The following is an 18320-nucleotide window of genomic DNA, read 5'->3' on the forward strand; positions in this document are numbered from 1 at the left end:
TACTTAAATGCTATCGGGCCTTTTTCTTCTAAAGCAAAAAAGTGCTACGATTAGTTTGAAAGAGCAAGTGTGCATGCTCTTGTGAGATTCTAGGGCAGTTAAATTGCTGGAGCTCTGTTCTCTTGTTTTGTGTAGACACACCCTCCCTTTTCAACAAGGAGTTGGAAAAGGTGAGAGAGGGGAAACAAGTTGAATAGAGTCCTTCAGGGTCACTGTTGTGGCTGCCTGACTTTCCTAGCTGCCCTGTGGCCAGGAACTGGTCCTTTGACAGGAAACTCCATGACAAACTATGCTTTTGCGTTCACATCTTCATTCCTGTAGTTTTTGCCTACAAATCTTTCTCTTTTTGAATGCAAAAGGACAAGGAATAAGCAAGGACCATTTCTCATTTTGGAGCAGGATTGAATGCCATTGTGCTGCTACTTTGTTGTGCACCAGGTGCCCAGGTGTGCCAGTGGTAAACAGTGTCCCCCAGAAGGCTTGCCTACCATTACTGATCTTATCCTGTAGTACGTAACAACAGATGACTGCTGGTTCCTAAAGAACTATCAGAGCAATAGGTGTATCCCTATTCTGTGTGAACAGCATGTATTGCAGTATAACAAGGGATTCCTTGGGAGAAAAAGGAACTGGTCCTTTGACAGGAAACTCCATGACAAACTATGCTTTTGCGTTCACATCTTCATTCCTGTAGTTTTTGCCTACAAATCTTTCTCTTTTTGAATGCAAAAGGACAAGGAATAAGCAAGGACCATTTCTCATTTTGGAGCAGGATTGAATGCCATTGTGCTGCTACTTTGTTGTGCACCAGGTGCCCAGGTGTGCCAGTGGTAAACAGTGTCCCCCAGAAGGCTTGCCTACCATTACTGATCTTATCCTGTAGTACGTAACAACAGATGACTGCTGGTTCCTAAAGAACTATCAGAGCAATAGGTGTATCCCTATTCTGTGTGAACAGCATGTATTGCAGTATAACAAGGGATTCCTTGGGAGAAAAATTAACATTGGAACATGGTGCTCTTGTGGCATATTCAACAGCATAAAATGCCATGTTGTAGAGAATGGCATCTATGACATGCATAGCATGGGAAAAAACTCAAGCATAGCAGTATTGTTTTGTTGTGTTATGCAGGCTTTCTAGTGAGTTATAGTAATGAATAACTTTGGATAGCTGCAGTTTCTGACAAAAGCGTGGTTATGCTGCATGATATAAAGCTTCTGTGTTTTCATTGGCTTGTGTTTTTCTAAACTTGATTCTTTCTGTTTTCTCCAGGAATGGGCATTAACTCCCAGAATCCTCGGGTTTCTGGTCCCAACCAGACAGGCCCAATGTCAACACTTAGCCCAATGGGAATGACTCAACCTCTGTCTCATAGTAACCAGATGCCCTCTCCAAATGCTATGGGACCCAGTATACCTCCTCATGGTGTCCCTGTGGGACCTGGCCTGATGTCACACAATTCAATGATGGGCCACGGTTCTCAAGATTCTCCAATGGTACCTCAAGGACGCTTGGCCTTTCCACAGGGCTTTCCTCCAGTACAGTCCCCTCCACAGCAGGTACCATTTCCCCATAATGGACCTAGTGGAGGGCAAGGCAACTTTCCAGCTGGAATGACCTTCCATGGTGAAGGACCTTTGGGGCGTCCCACCAATATGCCCCAAAGTTCAACGGATCCAGCACTTTGCAAGTCTGGAGGTCCTGGGGGACCGGACTCTTTCACTGTTCTAGGAAACAACATGCCTTCGGTTTTTACTGATCCAGAGCTGCAGGAAGTAATTCGCCCTGGAGCCACTGGAATACCGGAATTTGACCTGTCCAGGATTATTCCATCAGAGAAGCCTAGCCAGACACTACAGTATTTCCCTCGTGGGGAAGTGCCAGGCCGCAAGCAGCCACAGGGTGTTGGTCCTGGATTTTCTCACATGCAGGGAATGATGGGAGAACAGAATCCAAGAATGGGGCTGGCATTACCTGGCATGGGAGGCCCAGGGCCAGTGGGAACTCCTGACATTCCTCTGGGAACAGCATCATCCATGCCAGGCCATAACCCAATGAGACCGCCTGCATTTCTGCAACAAGGCATGATGGGACCCCACCATCGAATGATGTCACCAGCACAAACAGCAATGCCTGGCCAGCCCACTCTAATGAGCAATCCAGTGGGTATGATTCCAGGCAAGGACCGAGCTCCTGCTGGGCTGTACAGCCACCCAGGACCTGTGGGTTCACCTGGCATGATGATGTCAATGCAGGGCATGATAGGCCCCCAACAGAACATCATGATTCCTCCACAAATGAGGCCCCGGGGTATGGCTGCTGACGTAGGAATGGGAGGATTTAGCCAAGGCCCTGGGAACCCAGGGAACATGATGTTTTAAGCTGCTACATAAGACTGGATGGTTCTGATCCTTCTTGAGATGAGATTCCAGATCCCGGGGGCTGCCCGAGAGCTCCAGGAGCACAGTTTGCCATGCAATAGGTGAAAACAGACCAGAGGATGCTTTGGGAAATCTCGAATGTATGGAATTACCTGAAAACAAATGAATTCATTTTAACAGGTTGTTTTTTTAAGATTTATTTTTTAAAAATTATTTTTGTGTACTTGGGTATCCTGTGATGGCACCTGCTTTGAGAATCTGTAGCTGTATTTTGAGAATTGCCATTTGTCACGAGTTGCACCATTCTCTGTATGTTTACGTCCTTTGGACTAGCTTCTCCCAGGACTCTTGGTTATTTTTGGGGGGTTATTTTTGTGTACTGTACTATATTGTAAAAGGGATTTTAGCAGAGACTTTAGTCTTTGGGGTGAGAGGCTGTTTACTTTTAGATGGAAAATCCATCTTCAGAACTTTGGACTATTTTCCTTCAACTCCAATGTATAGAAAAACCAAACTACGACCTCAGAGCAGAGTATTAATGAAAAGCACAAAAGGAACTTAAGTTCAATGAGGGGGAAACTTTTAAAAGAAATAAGTTAAGGACCTATTTTTCAAAATTATGGAGTGCTGTCCAGCACCTTTTGTCTCTCCCTCCCACTCTTAAAAAAAAAAAAAAATATCTCGGTCCTCCCCAACCGTTACTGTCTCCTTCTCTGGCAGCTGCAATACATTGTATTATTTTGGGGAGTAAATCTAGGAGAGCCACTTCTCATGCTGGGAGTGTTGCCACTTTCAGGAAGAGGCTGGACTTGGACACTGTTACATTCTACAGTAGTCTTGCTGTTTCTTATTCTCCTTTTCTTAGAACCCCCCCAAGTGACTTTATTAATGTGGGAGTGGAACAGACACTAAAAGTTACCCTGACTTTTTTTGTGGCTATTTTTTTTTCGTTCCCCAGCGTAAAACGTTCTCTGTGTAACCTCCATTAAATTTGGTACAAAACCACTTGCCAGGGCTGTGGTGTCAGAAAAATAAAATATATTGTTTCTTACAAAAAAATAGAACCAGTTCCTTTCTCTATTACTGTAGTCCAGTGTTGCTCTGTATTTGGGTTATTTCCAAACATGTTTTTTTTTGGCAGGAGATTTAAAACATAGCTGGGCATCAATGTATGAAATAATTCCATCTGAGTGAAAGTTTAGCAGTGGGGGTGGCAACTCCGGGTGCACATTCAAGCTTGACCTCATGTATCTCTGTACTCAGTTTGTGCCAGAACAGTCTCACTGAAAAGTATGCAGTAGAAAGGAATAAGAATCCAGTAGCACCTTGAAGATGAACAAAATTTGTGGTGGGGTATGATCTTTTGTGAGATACCTGAAGAAGTGAGCAGTGACTCTCAAAAGATCATACCCGGCCACAAGTTTTGTTCATCTTCCAGGTGTTACTGGAGTCTCCCCCCCCACTGCTAGAAACAGACTAACATGGCTTCCCATCTTGAAAAGTGAGTAGTTTGCACAAACTTGCACAATGTTGTGCTGTTGCAATGAGTCACGACTGGTATAGATGCCTTGGAGAAATCAGAACTGCATGTCTGACCAGGGAGTGTGTAGCGTTTATATACTGCAATCTTAATAGCTGTCATTTTTTATAAAACAAAAACCAAGCAACTGGGAATAATGAACTGTTTGAGGAAAACATCTTGTATTCAGTAACCAAAAATAGTAAAGATCTTCATCGTAGGAGGAAGCATTAGCAAACTGATATCCCTGTCTGCACAACGTCCTGCTTTACCACGTTGTTCTGAGCAGTCTGTAGCTACTGTCTGGGGAACATTTACCGCAGTCCAACCCACGGTGATTTTCTTGAGGCTTTTGCCTCCGTTTTCAATTCTTTTTAAATAACTTAATATCCATAAATTGCCTGAAAGTTTCTGGGGGATGTCTGAACAATTCTTACCTGAAAATACCCTTCAAAGTAGTTTTATCAGCTGGGATATTGATACTATTAAGGGTGGCCTTTTGCTCTTCAAAGGAAGTGGGCTGGGTGGGGGAATACCGCACAAACTAGTGCAGGGGTGTAGTGCCATGTTTAGAGACAATGGTACCATTGCCATTTGCACAGTCATCTCTCAAGGCTCCAGCCCTCTGATTCAACATGCCCCAAATTTACAACTGTGGTTTTCACTGCAGGGAGCAGCCATTTGGAATTCCCACTGAATATTCATTTGTCAGACTTAACAGCATTGGGTTGGTCGTATTGCCCATTTCCCTTGCAACAGCCACAGTTTAACCTTCAATTGCTACCAAGTACTATAATTGGATGCAAGTAAAAACACCTTTCTAGGTACCCATTAGCTGTTTTCTATATTTTTGTTGCCTTTTAGCTAGTGGTACTGCATTCCAGTGCTAGTCAAAAATGGCTCTGAGAGAGAGCATTTTTCTTGTTTATCACTTCAAACTCTGATCTACCTTGTGTCAAGGAACAGTGATGTTACTTGGTTGAGCTATTTCCTTTTGTGTGGTTAAACATTATTTAAACTGTAATATATTCTGCTAGAACTTCTAAAAAACATGACTGTGAAGGGGCCTGGGACCAAAAAGGTATACATGCCTAATGGCCTGTGTGGCTAGTTCTGAAGTTAACAGCAAGGAACATGCTTTGTCCTGAATTTTCTTTCTGCATTAAATTCCAAAGTAATGCTGGAAAATTCAGCATTAGTGTTTGTCCTTTTCCACAGAAGTGGTCCTGCATGAGGACGCTGGTGTGAATCACAGAGTACGGTCAGTCCAGTTAGTTTTACCTCACAGTGGACAAAAAAAACCTGGGGTTTGCGCACTTGCAAGAGCTGATGGTAGTTTGTTTCTTTTTAAAGTGTGTATATTATTGTCCTCTGGGTGTTTGTATACGATTTTTTGTAGAGTGGAACAACACAAAAGATTAGGACTAGATTCAGTATGAATTGATATCTTCATTAAAAGAGCATTTAAAACTTCTGAAAAGAAGGCCAAAGAACTGCAGCGGAGCTCAAAAAAAGGACAGCTGATGTGTAAGGCACCTCTGATTCCCTTCAGGTAAGCAGAATTATGTACACCATTATCAGCTCCTGCTTTGGGGCTGTGATAAGGCTACAGGGACTTAGGTACCTTTTTTCTAAAATCAAGATAATATGTTCAGTGGATTAATCTTTTCAGTTCCAGTAGAAAACCTTCTAAGGATCTGCCACTTGAAAGGTTAACTTAAGACAAAACAGGCCTTATTCTCATTATAGATTTAGAAACTTAGGTGGTACTGTCACTAGTTAGTCATCCATTTACAGTGTCAGCTGATTTGGAGCAAAGCAAATTGTATTCCTCTGGATTTGTGCTATAATGTGAAATGGCATTCAGAAACTCCTCCAAGGGGCAGAGACCAGCTCTGCAGCCTCTTGCAGTCAGTTCCTGCAGAAAAACAAAATGAAGTTTCAGCAACACGTTTTAAGCATTTCTAGAACGTCTTGAGACAGCTGAGAGAACCCAAAGGAAAATAGTACCAAGGACCCATGCGCTAACTTGAGCAGGTGGCTTGACTTGTTATACTACCTGATATTCAGATTAAGCACAAGCCAGAGCTTGCATTCTGCACATCCACCAAGCTCATCCAAGGCCCTGTGCTTTTACATGAGGTATCAGCATGGATTCCTTACCTCCCCATTATAGGACAGTCGTATAAACCAGTCCTCAGAATGCTGATAGAGTTCCAGTGTCACATCTGAAGCATATGGAGGCCACTTGTAGTTGAAGCTTCCTAGAGCCATCAATAGTGGCAAGAGGGTAACATCATGAACAGCATACAGAATGAGCTTTCTGAAGGGGAGAAAAAACTACATGAGCACAACCGAATCTGTTACCGCTGACACACACACTGGGTACTGGCCTTTGGTCAGCTCGGCTCCATTTACACGTAGTATTCTGTCCTTAACATTTCTCCTTGAGACAAAAACATTTGAGGCTCTTATCAATGTTTCTTCTCTCTCTCAACATACTTGCACCTCATTGTGATGGTGTTGAATCAGGTAGAGGCCTCTGGTCTAATGCACCCCATCTTTACTATTTTCTTGCTAATCTGTGTGTATATCCAGTTTGGGTTGTCTTCCTCCCCGTCTGTCTGCCATGTGCTGCTTTTTAGTCCTGTTTCTACCTCTATATTTTTCTGGCACATATTGTATGTTTGTAATGGACTGGTCTGAGCTAACGATACATTTTGGGTTATGCATAATCTGTAGTAAAGTGCAGGAAGAAACTAGAGACTGGCATTACTTTTTCAATTTTGTCACTCAGCACCTCCCCCTAGTGGCCACTAGCAGCAGGGCAATCTGGATTGCTAAGGCCTCTACCTTGCATGCTTCATTGAAACAGCTGTGCAGTTAGTACCCTCTTTCTGAGCACTAAGTGACTCACCTGCCATCTGCTGTGTGGAGAGGAAAGTAAACTCTTAAGGTCAGTTCCCCAAAATACAACATGAGGTGGGGAGAGTTGCCATGGTACCGCAGTTCCTATGAGGTAGTGTCTTGTGAATGGCTGAGTGTTGAACTGGTGTATGCACAACCTTTACCTTGCTTAGGATTTTTAGCATAGCACTTGCTAGTGTTTTTTTAATGCACTGGAGTTTTCTATAAAGCTGGAAGCTCCTCTGGGTATGCAGAAGTGTAACTTGTATATGGAGTGGGACCCATTTTGTGACTTTTTGTTCCACAATGGGGTTGAGTTCTTGCTTATAAGATAAGGATATACCTGGCTTTGATGTTGGCAGAGGAAGGCTCTATTGCTTCTCTAATATTCTTTTGAAGTTCATAAAGAAGAGGACCAACAGACATCTGAAGAGTTTCCCTAGGGAAAAAAGGTAATGTTAGGAACACGTGCACTTACAATAAGACTTGCATTTATAGTTGAGTATTGGTAAGCTAGAAAACTACTAGCTTAAGTGAGGTGCCTGTATTCTAAATACAAAAATGAAGCTGTGCTCGACTGGCAGAAATTGGGATATAAATCTCCCTCACTGGGATTCATCCCACCCTCCCCTCCAGCCTAGCGGCCGCTCACCTTAAATTATATTCTGTGACATAAAGGAGCGAGTCAATGGCCCTTTGCTCAATTATTTGCAGGAAATTCTTCAGAAGAGGGCAGCTAGGCAGATTGTGTGCCTGAAAGATAGCAGTGTATGAATCAATATACAGCTCTATAATCTTGCAGGTAGTTCACCATCTAAGCTTCAAGCACAGACCATATTCATAATCGGGTCTCCTACCATCAGTGTTTAAGCTGATCCAAATCTTAACAAATTTGAGTTTAGAAACCAAATTCGTTTTTCACCCTTCTCAAGAGACCCCTGTATTTAGTGGTGAAACTTGTTTCTGGAAATGCAAGGTATGTGAGTTCATTTTCAGACTTCCTCCAACCTAGGAGGATGGGATTGTGGTGGTGTGCAGACAATCAGCCCTCCAAATACTTCCTGGTTAGGCTTCTCTTTTGATTATGTACTTTAGAAAAGAGATCAACACAATTCTGGAAAGATCTCCCAAAAGAAAGCTGCAGGCTGAAACAGTAAGCGTGCTTACTTAGGAGCAAAGCTGTACTGGGTTTAATTTACTTCCAAGTAAACATGCACAGGACTGGCTTGACAAAGAGGCTGGGGTGTGTGTCTTTGACAGTGCAGTCTTATGTAGACTTACCTAAGTCTAAGCCCGCTGACCTCAGTGGACAAATTGGAGTGATTCTACACAGGAATGTAGAATTAAGGATCCTACACATTCCTTCTGGCAAATTTACAAAGAAGTTAGTTTTCTAAAAACATACATTTCCCCTGCTCTTTTGTCTCTTTACAAAAACCATCTCATAGACTTAAAATTATTGCAACATGAATGCACATGGTTCCTTGCAGTGTAAATGTCAGCAGAAAGGGCACATCTCTGCCTCAAGAAGTTTATAGTCTAGGTTTAGATGGAAGGTGGTGCACAAAGAAAGAAGTAGAACGTAAGTTTCAATGAACAGAAACGCATGCACAAAGCAACCCTTACAATCTGTGTAATCTCATGGGTTTACTGGAATTGGATAGGTGGGGTTCCAGTTTCATAGCCTGATCTTAGCTTAGAATTGCAGCCGAGCCCCTGCACTTTACTCAGAAGAAACCCCATTGAGTCTAGTAAGACTTATTCCAATCATATAATGTAATCATATAATGTTTGAATCGTACCGCTTTGCTGCTTTAAAAACTAATTTTAATAGAATGCAAAAGAAAGTGATTTTTACACTTCTCCACCTGGCTGCAGACGTCCCCTTTCTGACCCTCAGCTGATGCCCACCAAGCTGCATCTCACCAGGTGTCCTCCTTTTCCGGGTTTTCACCCTGCCTCTTTCAAGTGGCCTTCAGGTGAGAGTTGACCCATGTTTGCATCCGGATGGGCTGGGACTAGGTGGGAGCTGCAGTGGAAGTGCCATGGGGAAATCTTTTTGTCACCAGGGGGTTGTGGCTGTCATATCTGCAGACCCTTGAACTACCCAGCATGTCTCCTGAATGTGTGCCATCAGTAGTACCATTTTCTCCCTTATGTACTATTACAGAATATTAACAGCTTGCCCTGCAAAAAGATGTTGCTGGTACATAAGCCAAAAAAGAAGAGTTTTGTTATAGTAACATTAAAGCAAGTATGACCTGATCAGGAAAGCAGCAGTAGGATGTAGGGAATTCCTGGAGAGAACAGCACGTGAAAGGTGAGAGTATGATGATCTGTGGTGTTCTTATGATAAAAAGTAAAAGCACCCTCATGGGTGCATCAGGTCCAGTCTGCTACATTTCAAGCTACATTTGGTTTGTTGGAAGCACATCTGGCTTCTCAGACAAATAATGGTAGAAAAGCCAGGCCTATACCAAGGATTTTGTGGCTTGTGGGGCAAATTTTTTTCTGGTGGGGCTGCCATTATTTGCCATAATGAAGGGGGTGGCGTGCACCCCTCTCCCTAGAACGGAAGAGAAGCCAATGTTGGATCAGGCCAATGGCCCATCCAGTCCAACACTCTGTCACACAGTGGCCAAAAATACCAGGGGCCATCGGGAGGTCCACCAGTGGGGCCTCTCCTGCAAGATTTAAAGGGCCCTTCAGCTGATTGGAGGGCCACGTGCTTCTTTTATATGCCTTTGGGAAGAAGTAGGGGGCCCTTTAAGGTAGGGGGTGGAGCCCCCAATAGCCCCACCATAGCTATGGGCCAGAGACAAGCTTCTCTGAAAGACAGTTTGCCTACTGTTACCTGACCTTCCCCTGCAATGTACAGCAGTGGGAGTGTGGAGTTCTGTTCTGCCGGAGGAAGGTTAGACTCACAGACCTGGCCAATACTTGCCATGACGAATTTTTGGCATATACCTTCACATGGAAAAGATGACTTCCCTGAACAAGACCATATTCCCTCTGTTTCTGTTTCTGTCACCCCCAAAAGTGTTTTGAAACAATAATCTTCTCTGGCCCCAGATCGATCATTTTTTTAAAATGTCAAAGCTGTGAACGTGTGTGGAGAAAAGGAAACCATTTGGTATAGGAGTCCGTAGTGCTAATATCCCAACTTGTGATGCCTAAGTGAGCTAAGCTGGTTCCTGCTTAGGAGTATGTTATCTTTGTGGATTAATATGACTAGTCTCTGAAAAAATCAGCTACATTCTATTAATAGGATTGGAGGATTGGGCCTGTTTACAGCTACCTGGAAGATCCCTCTGATCTGGTCCCATGCTGCAGGAATCCTATCTATAAAGAACTACTCTGCATGGGGGAAGGAATATAATTTTGTTTATATAGGCACCACAGCCCTTTGCAGAGAGTTTCATAAGCATCCCTTGAGAGAAAATAACCAAGGGGGAAAACAATGGGAGGAGAGAGAGACAAGAATAGGGAAAAGGCAATGTGTGCTACATGCATATAGTATTTGATTTAACCAAGTTTAAAGAGGTTAAGACTGAAGCTTTGAGAGTAGTGACTTCTGAAGAAATTAAAATGGAGGAAAAGGGCAGCGGCTTTCCCGATGTCATGAACTCCTCTGTCAGCCTGCTGCCCAGGCCATTTTCCATTATGAGCATCATTCAGCCAAATGGTTGTTGCACCTGCCTTCAATGCAATTTCTCCCACATGCCTGAAAATATTATGGACTCTGTTTCTAGGAAGGTGCTGCATACCTGTTCTGCAAACATGTTGTCAAGTAGGACAAAAAAATCCAGTTGCTTCTCATTGTTGATTCCCACTTTTTCTTTAATTGTCTTCAGATCGTCAGAGATGCCTGGCTGTAAACACATGGTAGCCATCCTTTTTCTGGAAAAGAAAAGAAAAATGTTCAGAGCCCTGCAAAAAAAGTTGCCCTGGGAAGGAAGAACATTATTTTAGACAAGAAATTAAGGAGCTGGACATTGCTTTCCCCTTGCCACTGAAGTTTTTAATACTGGGTATTGTTTGGGTCATTTAGGCAATGCTGCTAGAGTGCCAGGGGTGGTCCAGCAGTAGATAAGTTTTAAAAAGCTGTGTCAACTTAATCCTAAAAGATGCTACAGCAAGCATCCACTCCCTGAAACATAAAGAGATTATTACTAGACTAGTCCATAGAATACTACAGCTTGTAGATCGGGGGTGTCAAACATAAGGCCCGGGGGCTGGAACCAGCCCGCCCAGAGCTCTTATGTGGCCCGTGAGCAACTAGTACAAGGGACGGAATAGGAGACTGCTCAAGGGGGGAGTGGGAGGAGCCACTCCCATTGTGGCTTCAGCATGGCAGAACAACCTCATCTGCAGCACTCAAGCAGCGTGGGGGCATCTGCCCAGGGCTGCACTGCTGGCTCTCCAGCCCACCCATATGGGTTTTCCTTTGCACCCCTCTCCCAGCTCATGGAGCCTTGCAGTGAGGATACATCAACTTGGAACTTACCAGCTGCTGTACTTTTGTACAGTTTATGTTTCCGGTACCTGGCATTACATTGTATGGCATACAGAGCCCAGCCCAACAAAGTGACATTTATCTCAGATCTGGCCCTCATGACAAATGAGTTGGACACCTCTGCTGTAGATGACTATAAATGACCATTGGTTTTATCGCCATCATCTGCCTAGCGACTAAAGGAAATATAAGAAGTGCAAAGTATACCCAGACAGCTTTCATTTTTGCACGTTCTACTACTGATATACTGTGATGCTGCCACGGAATAGGAACAACACAGCTCCCCCCGCTTGAGTGTCTTGTAGGGCAACTCCTCCATTCTGCCGGCCTCCCACATAGTCTTATTTGACAGTATCTGGCATTGACATTCCCAAAGGCTTTTGGAACTGCCTGTATTTTACACAGAATGCAGAGGGGAGGCAAAGCAGGACATCAAGCCTGGACTTGCTTCAGAGAAGAAGTCACAGGAAACTAACTTCCAGGTATGCTCCCAACAGTCAGAGTACAGAAGCACGCCCATCGAAACTGTGCAGTGTATTCGGTGGATACACGGAGTATATGTTTTTCTAAAATGTAAAAGCAAGTATTGCTTTTGATAAGCAAGTGGTAATAGGTTGCTGCTTTTGACAGGTCATGCATAAACCAATTCTAGTCCTTTCCTGTTTATTCCAGGACAAGCCAAATGTGGCTTATAGACATGCTGAGGGGTCCTGGCCCCACAGTCATACATGCTCAGCCTAGCTGACCTCACAGGGTTGTTGTGAGAAGGAGAAGAAAAATGATACATGCTGCTCAGCTTCCTGGAGGAAGGGGTGGGATTAAAAAGTATTTACATAACGCAGTTAAAACAACACAACACAGTGGCACCAATGCACTCAGTGGCTTTATGGCAGTTTACCTGTTTATCTGTTTCAGGTGCTGGCAGTTCTGTGGATTAGGATAGAGGACTTCAGACTTTGCTTCATCTGTGACAATGGTAATAGGCCCTGTATAATAATAGTATTTGTCTCAATGCAATAGTGAAACTGTGGAAATAATTCTGACATATTGAGGTTCATACTAATTTAATGGCTGTTGCACGCCAGGAGCTCAATTTGGGAGTTTGGGGGGAGGCAGGGCTCTAGTCGGGGGGGAGCTCTCAGGTACGGAGCTCCGGAAGAGAACCTCTAGGGGGCGGGGCGGTCACGTGGTGAAGCCCCGCCCCCTTCTTTACCCTGCCCTCTGCTTCGATCCTCATTCCGTTTGGGAATGAGGATGAAGCAGGAGGGTAAGTAGCCGGGCCTTCTGACACACTTCCGGTGATGTCAGGGGGTGTGGCCTTCTGTCACTTCCGGTGATGTCAGGGGGCGTGGCATATGCAAATAAGTTATGCTAATGAGTTATGCTAATGAGCTCCGGCAGCTCTTTTTCTACAACAAGACCCCTGGGGGGAGGTATCATCAACCAACCATTCCATCTATCCTGACTTGTGTAAAAGTAACTAGGGAACTTCCTCTGTACTTTGTATGCTCTCAAGCCTTTACAAGAGACAGAACCCACTGTAGTAAGTGTTAAGCAAAATATGCCAATGTTAACATGTGCTTTCACATACCTCATGACAGTGTACAGACTTTTTCATATTGTACCTATATAATAACCACCTAAACCTGTGTGAATCTTACTCTCCTTCATAACAATCCCTGTTATAAACCCTCATATTACTAGAGAACAAACAGAGACTCTTTTGTTTCTCCAGACTCAAAACTTGGGCCACAACCTCACCAGCTTCCATTCTAGGCCAGCTCCCTCTCAGTAGAAGACACAAATGTTTGATGAGTTACTTTAACAGCCTTTGCAATTTAGGTTGAGGTTGCTCATGTTTCTCATTGCACATTTCTGAAACTGGTATTCCTGTTCTTAATAACACCAAGCTTGCAGCTCCAGAGGGAGCAAGTCGAGGGGAGGGCACTCTTTCAGGGTTAGTGAGCAAAATACAAAACATGCCTACACTACAGATATTGCAAGTCACAGCTTCTTTACTGTGAATTATAACCAATGGCCTAGGCAACCATTACTGAAATTCTTGGCATTCTCATAAAATTTCTGTTCTTATAAAATTTACAGTGTAGATGCAGTTGGAAAAAAATCAGTGTAGGAACTGATGGGGGGGAAGGGAGAGACATTCAAAGAACAGCGGTGCCACAAGGGTCTATGACGGGAGAAACAAAGGTAGGACTGAGAACAGAAACTCTCCTTCATTTCTAACCTTCTTTCTGCTGTTGGAAGAGTCCAGCTAGCAAACAGCGTGTGGATTCCAGATTCCGAAAAATATTAGTAGAACGAACACTGAAAGACAGAAGGCAGCCTATGAAGCGGAGTAAACGTGGCTGTCTGTTGCCATAGAAGCTAATGGGCGGGGGGAGAGTCCTAATGGACATCAGAAGACTATGGATGACCACCAGACCAGGCAATTGCTATCAATATCACTCTGTAAAATTCTCTTAGAAACACACAGGACTTGATGCCTACACCTGTGCAAGTTAGAAGGATATGGCCAGTTAAGACCTTGTAAAAAGTGTGCTGAGGCTCTCGATGCGAAGGGAAGTGAAGTGCAAAAGCAGTTAGGAAACAGATAGGCATAAGAAGTGACTCACAAGACCTCTGAAGGCCTGAATGATGGAGAGAGGAAAGGGATGTCTTCAATATAACGCTTCCTCAACCGTTCCCCCAGGGCAAACATCTGCTGCATGCCCACTCCGGTCAGCTGCCCAGCAATCACACCACCCTGGAAGTAGAGAAGTTGTCTTCAGTTGTGTTAAGCAGCGCAACAGTGAAAAAAATGCATGCACCTACAGTGGTCTCTCACCTTTAGCACAACATTTTTGTATTGGTCTTCAAAAGGAGAATAAGGCCTTGGACCCCCGGATAGATCGGTCACTGCATAGTCAAACTCTGTTTCAGCAGGTATCTCCAAGAGTGCAGGATCCCATTCTACCTGTTTAAAAACAAAGTGGGGGAGTGGTTCTTAAAGAACATATAAGCTTCAAATAGTTAAAAAACTGGCAGCCTATTCCTATGCAGAATTAGGCTTAAATTAATAGGCTTGGAAAAAGCTAGTAGGTTTAAAATATACAGATTACACCAGGGTCCCCAGTCTTTTTAAGCCTGTAGGTACCTTGGAATTCTGACACCACACCAAATGTTTATGCAAACATAAAATGCCAACCACAAAACGTCAGGTAATGAGATTATGCTTAACTCTAATAGTAACACTTCAACATTTCAGGCAGAAGCTCTGTTTAATGGGATACCTTTAAAAATGAACATTGTATTTTAAAAATATTTTCTTACATACACACAGCTTAATTGTCCATCATGCACTGAAGACCCTTCTGCTATGGTGGCAGATGCTGCCAAAACAACATTTTTAAAAAAATCTGCACAGCCAATCGGCCTGCTGGCCCGGGCCATTTTCTATAAATAGCTTTCCTGGTGCCCACCAAGTATCTGTGGATGCCACGATGGGGACCCCGGATTACACAATGGCATCTAGGTTAACAGGCAGGCTGTGCTGTTGCAAAATACTGGGAGATGTATAAGGATTAGTATTCTGAAACATACAACATAACTTCAGGAAATCTTGCTAAATTACAACTAGAGGAAGTCCTGGCTGAAATACTGCACTTATTGGCCAATCCTAAGAGCACTTTCTTCAGAGTAGGCCCCATTGAACAGACTGCAGTAGGATTCTAAGTAGACCTGCTTAGGATTGCTCTCAATTACTCTAGAGATGCAAAGAGAACAAGAACATCAGCAATTAGAGATGGGTCTTGTCCACTGATTTAAATGTTGTACTCATCTACATTCAGCTATAGAAGTCCATGTGCTGAACACTTGCCTTGGAAATATTGCAGACAATACTTGAACATTAAAGATTCAATAGAGCTTTCTGCATCTTTGGAATGTCATTAATCCTTTCCTATGTTTATACTTGAAAGTACATCTGCTGTTAATAGCTCATGGCTATTCAGGTGCAGCATGTTCTTAGAAACCTAAAGGCTATTTCCACCTTCCCCCCCTCCCAATACAACTGAGTTTTTTTAAGTTAGTAAGACTCGGGAATTGGGTGAGCAGAAACAACAAAACCTTCTTAGTAACAGATTCAATATTTATGAATGGCAGTGTCTGTGGAAAGCTTTGGTCAAAAGAAGATCAGAGACTCTCATTCTAGCCTAATACATTCCTTCCCTTTCCCCAGTCTACCATCTACAGTACAGAAACAAAACCAGAAATTTGTACCCAAACAGAGGTAAGGTACCAACTCTATTGTAGAAATGGTCAGATTTAAGTAAGTGCTGTTCTAGATAATATGAGATACATAACATAGTTTTATTTTTTTTAAAGTAAAAACAGGTTCCTGAGGTATTTACAAGATCCCCCCTTACTCTTCCTTGAAGGAGTTTGGGGCTATATGAATGGTTTACACATATAAAAACACAATTTTATCCTCAATTAACCCTGTTAGGAAGTCATGTGATGCAGTGTTAGGAGTACAACCCTGCCCCCGCTCAGCCATAAGGAATCCTGAGTCCCCTGAGGCCAACCACGCTTAGCTTAACCCACCTCAGAGGGTAGTTGACAGGAGAACCATGTATGGTTCACAGGAGAACCATGTATGGTTCACAGAAGGGCAGAATAAGAATGCAATATGTGATAAGTACATTAGGCTGGCTAAGTGACTTGAAGAAGAAGAGATTGGATTTATACCCCGCCCTTCACTCGGAGTCTCAGAGGGGCTTACAAACTCCTTTCCCTTCCTCTCCCCACAACAGACACCTTGTGAGATAGGTGGGGCTGAGAGAGCTCTGACAGAAACTGCCCTTTCAAGGACAGCTGTTGTCAGAACTATAGCTTGCCAAAGGTCATCCAGCAGCTGCAATTGGAGGAGTGGGGAATCAAACCTGGTTCTCCCAGATGAGAGTCCGCACACTCAACCACTACACCAAACTGGCTCAAAGGTCATCCGGTAAGCTTCATGGCCAAGTGTGAATTTGAACACAGGCCTTCCTTGCTCTAGTCTGAAATGCGGTGCATGTGCATCTCCACTACATCCCACTGGCTGTTATCAATACTGCCCATGTGACTTTGATACAGTTACACTTTGCCCACCACCATCAACATGTTTGTGTTTCTACAACAGCTTAGGTTTCCAGGCCTAACAGGAACTACACGTCAGAATGTAGACATGTGGCATAAAGTTGTGCTGTTTCCACACTTTCTGTACCTTGATCCATCAGCAAAACAGTGCACCTGCTGTGGCTAGGCCATCCCTCTTGTGCTCTGCCATTTTAAATGGCCTGGTTTTATAACCTGCCTGAAAAACTGCAGCACCCCCCTCAAGGGCTGTGATACCTAGTCTTGGTACTAGGAACTGTGAAAACAGGGAAGTCCCTGGTTAACACCTGGCCTCTTGTCCTTAACTCACTAGAGAACTGGGCTCTCGTTTTATGACGCTTGTTTAGATACCTATACCTTTCTTTTTCTCCCCAGTGGGATCAAAAGCAATTTACAAATAAATGCCATAGAATACTGGGTTTACAAAGATAATTAAGGATTGCTAAAAATAAAAAAAAAAAAACCACAACCAACCCACTGGCTATTATAAGATGGTACCAAGAGAGAGAGAAGAAATTCCGGGGGGCCACGGACTTGAACAAGGCATGCCCCTCCCTCCTTTTATGGTTTTGAGGTTAATGTGAGGGGGACCCCCCGATGGGTCATGGCAGCTGTGCGGTCCGCTTGCCGTGTCCGCTTCCCGTGTCGCCGCCGTCCCACTTTGCAAAGCACAGCCGGGTTGTCTTCCATCCCAGCAGCCCGGGCTCACCTGCTCTACATCGGGGATGGCCCGGAGAGGCGTGCGCGCTCCGTGCCGAAAGAGAACCAGCACCAGTTTCAGCTCCGGCTGGTCTTTGCCACCGTGTTGACTGAACTTGCGACTCGATTCGGCCAGGGCTCTCCGCCTGCCGTGCACGTAGCAAGCGAGAGCGCCCAAGATGCCCGCACGAGCCCACAGACTCATGCTGTCTGAGACGGGGACCTTCCGGGTAAGCCGGGAAAAGTCTCAGGTCAAGTCCTCGGCGAGGACGATAACAGTAGAGATGACAAGCACAGAAGACCCTGCTGTCACCTTGTCGCTAGAAGTGAGAATGCAGAAGCTGCCGCGCTAAAGGAATCCACTTCTGCTTTAATGGCTTCCCCTCCGCAACTCTCTCATTAGACTCAAGTTGCAACCTGCACGTCTTTCTACGGCTTCGAGCTGCCTTCGAGAAAAGGCAGTCCTTCTAGTGGTTCTCTTCGGCAGAGACGGACCGTGGGAAATGAGGTTTCCGGAGGCTTCTGTTTTCTGGCGCAAGAAGCTGTTAAAAGGACTACAACTCCCAAGGGGTAGCGGGGCACTTTCAGCGCCTGTAGGGGGTGGTGCGTTCCTATCCAACCGGTTACGCGCATGGGGCTGGAAAAGGTGGCGTAATTAGTAAGCGTCTGTAAGTGGGGCAGTTGAGGGAGGAGGCTATTCCCTACGCGGGCGTAATTTGATTTTTAGTGTTAACAGCTTGAGTGTCTTTTCGCCTCTGTTTAGAAGAGTCATACCTTGTTTTTCTCAAAGGGAACAGCCCTGTTATTTTGGATAGCAATTCTGTGAAATAAACCACAGTTCTCATTTAATATGTGTGAGGCTGTAGGTGCTGCTGAGCGATTCACACAAGCAGGCTCAATCGTTGGAACGTTCGTGTATTGGCTTTTAAAAAATTCATTTAAGTAAGTTTGTTGTAACATTTCTGGTACGGGGTGGACATGGGTATACACAAGGGACCTAAACAGTGAAGAGAGAGGCTGACCAAGACAAAGAAGAAAGAAAGGGACGAATTAAAAAAAAAAATGGGGGGGGAGCAATTCACACAAGCAGGCTCAATCGTTGGAACGTTCGTGTATTGGCTTTTTAAAAATTCATTTAAGTAA

The 18320-nt window shown here is 44.1% G+C and overlaps 2 protein-coding genes across 2 annotated transcripts in view; one reads left to right on the forward strand and one right to left on the reverse strand.

Annotated features, from left to right (window-relative positions):
* The window catches only part of BCL9 (B-cell CLL/lymphoma 9), a 30096-nt gene extending 26735 nt beyond the window's left edge, over positions 1-3361 (forward strand). The window contains 1 exon segment of the mRNA XM_015420863.1: positions 1274-3361. Within this exon segment, the coding sequence (XP_015276349.1) occupies positions 1274-2382 (1109 nt within the window). The 3' untranslated portion in view covers positions 2383-3361.
* A 1917-nt stretch (positions 3362-5278) lies between these two features.
* ACP6 (acid phosphatase 6, lysophosphatidic) lies at positions 5279-17796 on the reverse strand. Its single transcript, XM_015420862.1, has 10 exons — positions 17188-17796; positions 14170-14298; positions 13958-14088; positions 13570-13649; positions 12223-12310; positions 10576-10708; positions 7461-7561; positions 7152-7247; positions 6065-6224; positions 5279-5819 (listed from the first exon to the last, which is right to left on the reverse strand). The coding sequence occupies exons 1-10, from the start codon at positions 17380-17382 to the stop codon at positions 5685-5687; spliced, it is 1248 nt and encodes a 415-aa protein (XP_015276348.1). The 5' UTR covers positions 17383-17796; the 3' UTR covers positions 5279-5684.
* Positions 17797-18320: the final 524 nt, after the last annotated feature.

This window comes from Gekko japonicus, unplaced genomic scaffold, assembly GCF_001447785.1.
Source record: "Gekko japonicus isolate JY-2015 unplaced genomic scaffold, Gekko_japonicus_V1.1 scaffold2244, whole genome shotgun sequence".
NCBI lineage: Eukaryota > Metazoa > Chordata > Lepidosauria > Squamata > Gekkonidae > Gekko > Gekko japonicus.